This window comes from Pieris rapae, chromosome 5 (genome assembly GCF_905147795.1).
Source record: "Pieris rapae chromosome 5, ilPieRapa1.1, whole genome shotgun sequence".
Classification (NCBI taxonomy): domain Eukaryota; kingdom Metazoa; phylum Arthropoda; class Insecta; order Lepidoptera; family Pieridae; genus Pieris; species Pieris rapae.
The window spans coordinates 1,457,314-1,468,978 of NC_059513.1; the positions used below are offsets into that span (position 1 = coordinate 1,457,314).

The 11,665-nt window shown below is 32.6% G+C and overlaps 3 protein-coding genes across 4 annotated transcripts; all 3 read right to left on the reverse strand.

Annotated features, from left to right (window-relative positions):
* Nucleotides 1–468: 468 nt before the first annotated feature.
* On the reverse strand, nt 469–4,563 carry LOC123689230 (laminin-like protein epi-1). Of its 2 annotated transcripts, XM_045628469.1 has the most exons (5): nt 4,336–4,563; nt 2,415–4,270; nt 2,026–2,168; nt 1,419–1,552; nt 469–704 (listed from the first exon to the last, which is right to left on the reverse strand). In XM_045628469.1, the coding sequence occupies exons 1-5, from the start codon at nt 4,397–4,399 to the stop codon at nt 475–477; spliced, it is 2,427 nt and encodes an 808-aa protein (XP_045484425.1). In that variant the 5' UTR covers nt 4,400–4,563; the 3' UTR covers nt 469–474. The 2 variants fall into 2 exon arrangements, with proteins under 2 accessions (XP_045484425.1, XP_045484426.1); XM_045628470.1 differs by lacking the exon at nt 4,336–4,563 and having other exon boundaries at nt 2,415–4,308.
* Nucleotides 4,564–4,810: 247 nt separating this feature from the next.
* LOC110996777 lies at nt 4,811–8,530 on the reverse strand. The gene is made up of 5 exons (XM_045628310.1): nt 8,492–8,530; nt 7,659–7,788; nt 6,481–6,699; nt 5,570–5,750; nt 4,811–4,971 (listed from the first exon to the last, which is right to left on the reverse strand). Exons 1-5 carry the CDS (start codon nt 8,528–8,530, stop codon nt 4,842–4,844), a joined length of 699 nt encoding a protein of 232 aa, XP_045484266.1. The 3' UTR covers nt 4,811–4,841.
* A 1,258-nt stretch (nt 8,531–9,788) lies between these two features.
* Nucleotides 9,789–11,318, reverse strand: LOC123689193. The gene is made up of 3 exons (XM_045628311.1): nt 11,312–11,318; nt 11,038–11,151; nt 9,789–10,607 (listed from the first exon to the last, which is right to left on the reverse strand). The coding sequence occupies exons 1-3, from the start codon at nt 11,316–11,318 to the stop codon at nt 9,835–9,837; spliced, it is 894 nt and encodes a 297-aa protein (XP_045484267.1). The 3' UTR covers nt 9,789–9,834.
* Nucleotides 11,319–11,665: the final 347 nt, after the last annotated feature.

Sequence of the window (11,665 nt, forward strand, 5' to 3'; positions counted from 1 at the left end):
AAACAAAAAAGCCTTTTTATTTGCAAAGAACAAAATAAACTTAATACACATATATTTTTTAAGTAAAGTAAATTATACTATTTTTTTTCCTATTTTTTTGGATCTATTTAGCAATTATTTTGAGTGAGCTGCATCCAGCTAGAGCCAGCCGTTTTTGCAATGTCCATGTATATTTCTGTCCTGTAATTTTATTTTATATGTCCAATTATTTCTAAGTCTGGCAAACATATGTTAGAAAGATAAAAGAAAATACAAACATGGTTTTAAGTGTTACAGGCATATGGCTTTTATGTTGAACGAACAATAAATTTAATACCTAACCTAATTCTTATATTTCTTTGTTTTTTTTTCAAATTGGATTGTCAGTGTGATAAAAAAATGTTTACATTTAAGAATGAGGGGTCACAATAATATACATATTATCGAAACACGATTATTAATAATGTCAAAATACATAAAACATTAAACTTCAGTTTAATTAAGGACCACTCTATTGTCAGCAAGAAACAATGGCTTGGAGTTCGTACAATTTCCGGCGTCACTTTTGAAGCAATGTTCTTCTATGACGTACCCATCTTCACAAGTGCATATAAAACAGTCATCTAATATCTTTCCAGGTTTTTCGCATTTATATCGTGTATGTTGGTGCTCTACTTCGAGAACAATGGTCTCGTTAGAGTTGGGCTTCGTACTTTCTGTGTTATCTGTTGAAAAATTAATGTAAATTACGTATAACTAATCTTACAATTAATGAAGCTCATGTGCGATAAGTAAAATAAATTCTATCAATATCAAAATTAAATTATTCTAATCGGTTTTTAAACAAAGAACTTGGAAAGGTTTTCGAGGTCCACGTGTCATATTGAAGCATTGCATTACAGTAACAAAAAGATATATCTATATATATGTAGTTATATATAACTTTTTTATAAATCAGGAGGCCAACTATAGCTGAAGGTTCACCTGTTGGGTGAAGAGATACTAACCGTCGACAAAAAAGGATTGTCTTCGTAGTGGTGATGGTTGGATCGTAATAGTTTGGTTATTGGGATGCAGGTAGGAGATCGATAAACTGTCACGGTCTGATCTCAGAATGATTTCAATCAATTGTGGATTGATTAATCAATGGGTTCAGACGTAAATATGAAAAATCATAGCTGTAAATTCTACTTTTTTATTGATTGGAAATTGAACGTTTATTAATATTAAATTTATTATTAAATTTATTATTGTTTATTATTATTAAAAATATTATTATCAAACTGGTATTTTCAGTATAAATAATTTGGGGTTATATAACAAAAGCTTTTTGGCCCCCATAGAGTATGGGGGTAAAACATTTCTGTTCATTATTTTTTCATCACATCAAGTCGTGGAAATTTAAACTCGGTTTTAATATTTAAATTAAATTTTCTTACTTGTCTTGTCACATTTTCTGCCCATGGGCAAGTAATTAAATCCAGGAAAGGCTTGTTCACAGTAGGTTGTTTTCGGAAGCGGTCGACAAAATAAATTGATGTTCCCCATATATGGACATATGCATTGTTGACATCTGCATACATTTTAATTTAAATCAGAGAAATTGTAAATATAATGATAATCATCTCACACTGGTAGCTGACGTGGTCTTAAAAATACTTGTTGTACCCTCATTTTGCAAGAATTGTATAATGAACTATTTAAAAATATATTTAGGAGTTATTTATTTATAAGTTTATTTTAAGTTAAAGGGATTGTCTTGTTCCATTCTATTTCCCTAGCACCAACCCTATTACCAGATTAGTCACTATCATTCCGAAATATTGTCGTATTTAATTCTGACGATTATAAAGTTATATTATTATTGATTTCATGAATCGCCATTGAGGGTACAGTGCACAGATTAATAGATACAACAATCTATGAATGGGAGCTGATTAGATTTTTTTTTAATTAGCCAAATCATCCCATCCATTCTTTAGTTTTAGCGAGACAAACAAACAGCATTTATATATATATATATATATATAAAAGATTATTGACTACCTTACTATATACATAGATCCAGGCGTACACTCATGTCTTTCAGACCCTACGTGTACTGTATATTCCATACATAGGTCTAAATTGAATCTCTTCACTCGATTATGGGATACCGCATTTCCGTTAGTTTTTTCTGTATCTATTATCTGGAAATTTTTTTACTTCAAACTACTACAATTAGATGTTACTGTTTCAATGATGATGGCTAGACTAAAACTCATTTTTGTACATACCTATTTGTTTAAGTCGGAAATTTCCATACTATCAAATTTATTAGTAAGATGAAGAATAACATCATGATCATCGGATGCACCATCTGTACTTCTTTGTAAGTAGGTTTTATGATGGTATTTAAAACATCCCTATAGATATAACGAAAAACTTTCTCTTACCGATAGCCCGTTGCTAGTTTCCACAGTATCTTCACATCCTACATTTTCACAACTTGCATACATTTTCAAACCCATTTCAGGACACACACAAACCTTGCATCCAATCGTAAATTCCTCACCGGGAAAACAATGATCAAGCGACCTTATATTCTCTATTTTATCTACATATTGTGACAGCTTAGAAAGATTCAAAGGAGCAGTGCCACATTTATGTTGAGTGCACACTCTGTCTATTTTATCGCCATTTGGCGGGCATACACATACATTACAATCGACAGTGAATAGATGCCCGGCGGTACATTCATTTGATCTCATTAAATTTTTCTCACAATGATTCTTTGTGCATTTAGCAACATTTTTGATTCCATTCTTTGGACAAAAGCAGATATTGCAATCGACTTCATAATATGTGAGGGGAGCGCAGGTAAATTTATCCATACCTATGGTATGGTCAATTTCTTCATCATAACAACTGTTTTTAGTACACGCTCGGTCTTTTAAAATTCCACTCTCTGGGCATATACAGAAATTACATTTCACTTTTGATATTGAACCAGGTGTACATGTTCCATCTGTATTAATGGTTGTTATTGGATGTGATCTATATTTATGTCCGGCTACTATTGTTCTTTTAGCTTCACAATCGTCGTAGGTACACCATTTTAGATCAATTGTACCATTTACATTACAATAACAGGAATTGCAGTCCACCGTTACGAATGTGCCGGGTTCACATTCAGTGTTGTTGATAACGGCGTCTTGTGTTCTTGACGAGTGGGTTTGTAATCTAGTTTTTATCGTTGTGCAGAGTTTAAAACTTTTATATCCGCTCTCAGGACACAAGCAATACCTTTCATCCTCAATATATATGAAATTGGGTTTACATAATACGTCGTCTTCATTTTGTTTCAGATTTTCAGTATTGTATAAATCTACATAACTTTCATTGACAAGTTTTTCTAATATACGTAGTTTGTTTTGGTAATTGCAGACTCTTGTACAATAGCTATCACTAGTCATACCATTTTTGGGGCAAAAGCATTCGACGCAATTTGGAACAACTTCGCCAGGGCTACACGATTGATTAGCAGGATTTAAGTGAATATTAGATGCTTTTGTGCAATCTAATTCCACGCATCTATTCTCGTCGACAGTTCCTTCAAAGTTACAGTCGCAAAACAGACACCTAGGTTTTAGAAATGTAAATGGTGTACATTGCATTTTTAAACTTCTAAGTTGCAGAAAAACTGGTCTGTTTTTGCTTTTACATGTTGCCCTGGTACAAAGATTTTCATCTAAATTGCTGTTTTCGGGACACAAGCAAATATGACAATCTTTTCTATAATATGTGCCTGGGATGCATGTTCTCGATGCTTGCTTTGCGGGGGTCTGACATTTTTCAACACATTTATCGAGAACGAAGAAGCCATTTTCGGAGCAGACACATTCGATGCACGGAAAAATATACATGACATTGGGAATGCAATAATTCTTTATAGCAACTTGAAAATCGATGTTGGTATCAGTCGGACAAGATGAGTCTTTAGAACATTGAGCTTCTACGGAAACACCGGATACAGGACAGGTGCATAGATTACAATTGATGTAATACGATTTAAATGGCCTACATTTGGGCCCATAGGCTGATAAACCATCTTTACTGCAAATATTTGAACAAACGAATTCCCTATTTTTCTGGCAAATGCACTGCTTGCAGCCTTCTTTTATTACTTGTCCGATCTGACAAGTTTGTTGACGTTCAATTGTTTTGCAGCTTGCATCACTCCATAAACCGTAGTTATTGCAACTGCATAATCGATTATTGAATACGAATTGCGTGTCGGGAACACACGTACCTGAGTGATAAACAAAATTGGTAAAAAATAAAAGTAACCTACTATATTATATTAATTTTACTTACGGTAGCTATGAATTTGATATGGCAAACGTGATAATAAAGTTAAAAATGTCACAGTCATGCGCATTTGTGTTGTGAATTATGGAGTTTAATATCGACCTTGGGTGGAGAATGAAATTGCAATGGATTAATTTCAGTTACATGCATTATGACTATTTTTCATTCCGTTGTTAGCAATTTGATTTAAACCAAGCAAGTAATAAAATCCTTTTCCTATATGAAATTTATGACTTTTTGGATTGTTATCTATGACGCAACTGATGCTGCATGAAAATAAAATCTTATAAGCCTTCAAGTAATTTTATTTATGAAGCATAAGGCAGACATACTTCTGTGCCTGTGATCAATCATTTATTCAACTAAAACACAAATACCTACACTTCAACAGCGTACTCGGCTTTCTTTCATTGTGAGTACTAAACATTTGGTAAGCCACATCATAAAGAAATTGTCAAAAGGGACATGAAACTTTTTAATGTGTTAATACAAAATATATTTTATAGTACAGGTTATAGGCCATGTTTTTCCAGGTGAAGACGTTGCTTTTCAAGTTTCAACGCCTGGGCGTAGTTGAGGCAGGTCTTTTGGGTACATCTGAGTGTAGAATCCAGCTGGCAATGGCACTGGTTGCATTGGACACTGGAGAAAAATAAATAATATAAGTGTAAAAGTTGTTTACTTTGCTATTTTGTAAGACGCTTCATGTTAGTTGCGGAGTTAAAAGAAATATATTTTCGTTCAATTTAAAGTAAAATAGTATATATATATATATATATATAACACGTGACAAAGAAGTGGATTTGATACTTTCTTCGTTCCTCAGACGAAGCTAACATGGTTTTTTTATTATTATTAATTTTTTATTTTATTTATGGTCGATTTGTATTAACACTGTTTATTGTATGTACCTGAATTCGCTGGTCGTGTCCACATGTTTTACATGACGAACAACACCGCTTTTTATATTTTCGTATGTGTGTTAATTTTGACATGTGTTTGTGGTCCAAAAAAAGGACAAAATTTCTTAATTTTTGTTACTACACAAGATTATAGTTATAGATTATAATATAATCGTTATTATAGATTATAATATAATCGTTATTATAGATTATAATATAATCGTTATTATAGATTATAATATAATCGTTATTATAGATTATAATATAATCGTTATATTACAGAACTCGGGAAGGTAACCCGATCAGGATTCAAATCATTCAACTAATGAACCTCTTACCTATACATAGTCCCCGGAACACATTTCTCTTTATTAGGGTTCAAGGCCAAGGGCACATTAGCGGCATGACCAGTCAATTTCGCACGTTCATCACACTGCGGTATTCCTTTGCAAACAGTGATTCGATTCACGCAATTGCATTCAACGCAGCCATACGATTCATTTTGATGACATTTTTTACCTGAGTAAACGTGAGATTTGTAAGATATAAATTATGTAAGACACATTGCATCGTACAGGATTTTCTTATAGGCACCCACGCGCTTAGGTTTTTTTTTATAATAGGGGGGCAAAGGAGCCCTCGAGACCAAAAAGGCCAGTCATCGCAGCCCATAGACATCCACTTTTAGTGGGTCGTTGCCAGCCTTTGAGGTAGAGGACGCTCGAATTTTGAATTTTGAAATGCCACTATGTGTGTACGATCGGAATCTCTAGCCATTGCAATAATAAAAGCCAATCTATAGACATTGTCGTCTCTTATGCACTCCCAAGGTTTAAAATCAGCAGAATTTTCGAAATTCCGTCTGAAAAAACCAACCTAGAAGTGCACATAATTCGTGTTCTTCGCGAATATAACGGAATTAACTCAACTTATCCAGAGATTGATGTATTCGATAGTGGGCTCTTCTCTTAAAAAAGCATTGTTAAGATCTGGTACCTAATCCGCTGTTCCTAATATTTTTAAAATTATTAGTAAAATCTAAAATTTAACATTCTTGATTACCAATTGTGATGTATTTTAGAAAAGACAGCTTGTAACATATACTGTTTTAGAATAATATATGTTGTTGTAATGCATAGTGAATACTATATATTGCTATATCTACTGAACAAGATATGGTGAATAATATATAATAGCATCATTTTCATCACTTTACAAAGCTCGTGATATATTATTTAAATATTCTTACCAGAGAGTTTCTTTGCCTCCATTTTGATGAGACCTTTTTTCGATAAGCAGAGATTTTCTTCGCAAACTAAATTATTTGATTCCTGGCACAGACATCCATTGCAATCAATACGATACATCCTCCCCGGCTCACATTTATCAGAAAGACTATTAAGAGTCCGAAACTTTTCTATATCCTGATGATTGAATGGGAATTTCTTAACTTTTGCCTTTGAATTAACTAAAAATAAAAAATAAAATAGTTTTTTTTATAGAACGGGCAGGTGGCTCACCTGATGTTAAGTGCCCATGGACACTCTAAATGCCAAAGGGCTCGCGAGTGCGTTGCCAGTCTTTTAAGAATTCTGTTCAAGAAAATAGCGTACCAATTTAAATTAAAATTAAAATTTAATAAAAATAAAAATTAATTATTATTTTTTAATATTTTTAATTTTTGTTAATGATTTTTTTCTATCACTATTCTAGAATTAGAAACTAGATTTCATTAGTATGTAGAAATTCAAATGAGCGGGGAATTCATCAAAGCTGATTGATTCTTTTAATGATAGGCTGAAAAATTCGCAGGCTAACATCGAAACAAATTTTTTTTATAAAATTTGATATGATTGTCTAATATTGCCTTCGAATATAAATAGCAGTCATAAAATGTTTCGATACCATTTTCACAATACCATTTGATTATTAAAAAAGTAGCTTGTAGTGACTGGTCGTACTTGAATTTGTGTATGCGGTACTGTTAGTTATTTCGACTATGTATTTGCATGTTGTTCCCACGATAATGTAAGTGCGTGCTTATATTTCACCATGCCTTCTGCTGATTCAGGGTTTTTGACAATCTGAGCAAACTCTTTGATTTTTTTGTTATTTCTTATTAATTAAGATGTCATGTGGAACATGGTGTAATGGTGCAGCTCCTTACAAACGTTGTGTAATACAAAATATTTGGCTATTAAAAAGAGTGGCGGAGAGTTTATTGCCAGTTCTTTTCCTTCCGTTCTACGCCCTTGATTTGAGAACTGGTAGTAAATTTAAATGTCTTATAACGTTCATAAGTGAACATTGTGTTACATATATGAATAAATGATTTTTGACTTTGTAACGCAAACTTACGACGAATTTTATCCCCACATGTGTCTGTACATATCTCTTTGTTTAGATAACTGCAGAAACATGTCTGACATGACTTTTTTACGATCTTGCCCGGTGTACTACAAGTTTCTGAGTTAATCTTAATTAGTTTTGTTAGACTTCCGTGTAAGCCACTCCTTGCGATTGTATCGTTAGTATTAGTTGATCTCCAATGGCGTTTCTGTAAATTGTTTATTTGAATGAAAATGAATATGAACTAAACATGTTTCTTATTTTTATAGGGCCTGATTCCAAGATTAATACAGTATTTTCTGCGCCTGATATTTTTTTCGTTTTATCAGCAAGTTATGTTTTATATATGTATTAAATATATATGATTTAAGCGCGAACAGCTCGTATAACTCGTTTATATCAAAATTAAATAATTTTTTGACGTATGGGAATGAGGCTTAGTGCTCAGACTCGTTCCTGCCCGCCTTGAACCAGAAGCAAGTTTGGATTGTAGTTCCAAACGATATTTTCTTCAAGGTATGAGAAAATATTAATTGCACGGATAAAAAGAAAAGGGGTGCATTTAGTAGGTAGGCTTTGCTTTATTATTAACTAGCTGACCTGGCAAACGTCGTCTTGCCAAACTACTACCTTTAACTCAGCGCCATCTGTTAGAATTGTATCAAATAATAAACAAATGTTAATGTTATCGTAATTTTAGTAAGGATGCCTATTTTTTTGAAAATGAAATATAGCCTATGTCACTCAGGAATGATGTAGCTTTCCAACAGTGAAAGAATTTTTCAAATCTGCCAAGTAGTTTCGGAGCCTATTCAATTCATACAAACAAACAAACAAAAAATCAAACCTTTCCTCTTTATAATATTAGTATAGAAATAAAATGTCATGTAATAATTAGTAATTATACATACCTTTAAGGTTTTAATAAATTTATGTTCTAGACACGCCATTTTCGTACACATTAGAACATTATTAAAGCCGCATCTGCAGGTATTGCATCCGGCTTTGTATAAGTGACCCACTATACAACTTTGACCATCATGGATTTCCGGAAGGTGATAATTTGAGAAGTCCTTCAAGTTTGCTAAGGAAATAGAAAATATACGCTAGTTCGTTGTAAATATAATATTTTATATGCGTACTTGGATGTATTGATATAAAAAATTGATGGGTCTGCAACCCATTCGCGGCCCACGTTGTTTTTGCTATTTGATTTTAGTTGCGCAAACATCACACATGAAAAAATGAGGGCAATCAATACATCAAAATATTTTATTAAAGTGTGTGAAAACGACATTAGACCTTATTAAAGCATCCTAACCAGACTCTACTACTAGACAGTAGACTAAGTAGTTAGTCACTATGGAGTAGCCAACAATAACTCTGTACATAACCAACCAAAAGGGATACCCGCATGGGTCCAAAAATATACAATGTAAATAGACTAAACGACTCGGCGAAAGGCATCTTTGGTGTTGCTGAAACGGTCCACTAGGTCATTTTTATATTTTTGTATATTTCACAGTTTTGTATATCTGAATCAATCTGGACCATTAAACGACGAACACAAACATATTTATTCTTTGAGAAACTATGATACTTCAAAATAGTTATAATCTTTGTAAATATAGTAAATAAAAATTAAAATAATAGTTATGAGAACTATTCACAATATGTTGTCATGATCAATTCTTAATGCAGATGTCAGCAAATGAATGATTTAAAAGGACGAGATCAGAATCGCTGTTATCATTGATAACGTGGTAAGCTTAGGAAGGAATAGGAAGTGTTTTAAATTAAACAATCTTATGCTGAATCCCTTATATATTGATGTACAACAGTCACACAAATTAAATTGAACTGAAAAAAATAAAACAAATCAAAACATTATTTAAAAAGTCTTAGATTATTTTATTTATTTATTCACACTTTTTGTTTCGTTGCTAGACAGAAACACAAATAAAACACAATACATAAAAATTACACGGATGCAACGGGGGGCCTTATCGGTAACAAGCGATCTCTTCCAGACAACCCTAGTAAGAAAAGAAAACAATAAATAAAAATGATGAGTGCAAGAAGTGCATAACCAGAAGTTATATAAAAAACAAAATATATTTATATTCATCTATAGAACCTTAATCTATTTTAATTAACCTTAATTTATTTTAATTATGCTATCCGATACGACGGAAAAAAACAAATGAAGGACCAAAAAGTTCTTTATTTGAAACACTTTTATGAAGACTGTTGCTCAATCTTTCGATGATATTAAACCTCTCCTCAATGCTAATCCGTCTATAATAAAATCATCCAAGCAGACCATCGTAGTACAAGACAATTCTTCATTTGGTGTACAAATGCACGTGTTGCAACCTAGTTTGTATTTTTGACCCGGGGTACAAAGGTCATCAACGCTTTGTACTGTAGGTAGTTCGTCGTTATTCGTTCGTCTAGCATTAATTTTCTTTGGTTGGCAGTCCTTTTTGGTGCAAATCAATTCTCCATTCTCTTCGCAAATACAATGGTTGCAATCAATATAATATTCTCTATATGCAATGCATTTTTTATTGGATTTAAAACCTACATCTGTAACTGCTTTTGCGTCAGCAGTCTTGAGTTCCTGGATAAGATTGGGGCTTATTTTCCTGCACAATTTATCGATATAGTAATTTACGTCGCTACAAAGGCAAATTTCATTATGTGTTCGTAGGAAATCTCCGAAGACGCACGTGTCAGCTTTGTTAGCAGTTTTACAATGTCGATTTGTGCAGCTTGTTGATTGAATGAGGCCTGTTTTATCGCATTTGCAAACATTACAATCGATAAGGTATAGACTGTCTGATTTACAAGTGACGTTGGATCTTACATTTCCATGAACTATGGGTAGGTCTGTTCTGAGAGTACGGATGACGTTTCGACAGTTTTCAGAAAGCCATCGTCCACTATCAGAACATGTACACACCGTGTGATCTTTGATGTATCTTACGTTCGATTGGCATTCTGGAGTCTTCACTATAAGGACAGCTAAAAATGAAATAAGTAGTTGAGAAACTATATCTAATATTAAGAACAAACTTCAGCCTGTTTTTCAATGTTTAAACATTCAAAAAAAAAAAAAACAAAATTAATTTATTCAGTCCAGATGCGACCTAAGGCATGCTTGTGAATGTCAAAAACGTTTACAAAATTACAAAAAACATTACAAAATTACATTACAAAGGAATTCCCTAAATTTGATTTGACACTGTCAGTGACACCGTATGATGGGGTTTTATATATTTTGATTATTTATTTTAGTATTTACGTAAGCCTAACCACCTAGTTCTGATATGGAAGATCTGACATATTGCTCTTATATCTATTGCTGTTAAGGTTTGTAAACATCGTATTTTCTAGAAATTATGCCTAGTAGTATTAACTCTCTAGTTATATTGAAAAAGTTGGATACTTATACTTTTTTGAGTGCATTTTATCCCGCGACAGATGTAAACTCCATCGATATTGCATACGCAAGTTATGCATGGACCTCTTGATGTTGCAGTTGGTATGCATTTACTTAAGTTCTGTTCTAAAAGAATGCGTTTTAGTATTTATTATATTATATATCATCGTATAAATTTCACTCTTTATGAGGGTACTTACTGTAAATAGCTTTTGGTGTTACCCACCCAAGTGGCACTGGCAAAAAATAAGTGTTGTTAAGTTCGATTGTTATTACGCGATTTCACTTTTCATTTTGTCTTTAATGTTAACAGATGTTTTGTAGATAAACCGTTGAATGTAATAAAAACCAATCTTAACACTAATATTTTTTTTAATGCTGAATTAAATGTTAATATAAACTTAATACTAGAATCATTGTAGAAAAAATGTTAATTTATTAAGCTATTAAATTTAAGCAAATGAATAATTGAATCTTACATAAGAGTGAGTGTGTGCTGCTTATAAAATACACAAGAAAAAGTATTGAAGTCACAACCATAGCGATGTATGGCGACGATTATCGCGTACTCATGAAATTATTGATTAAACAGCTATTGAATTAAAGTACTACTTACGGTTATTTCAATTGTAATTGCTAA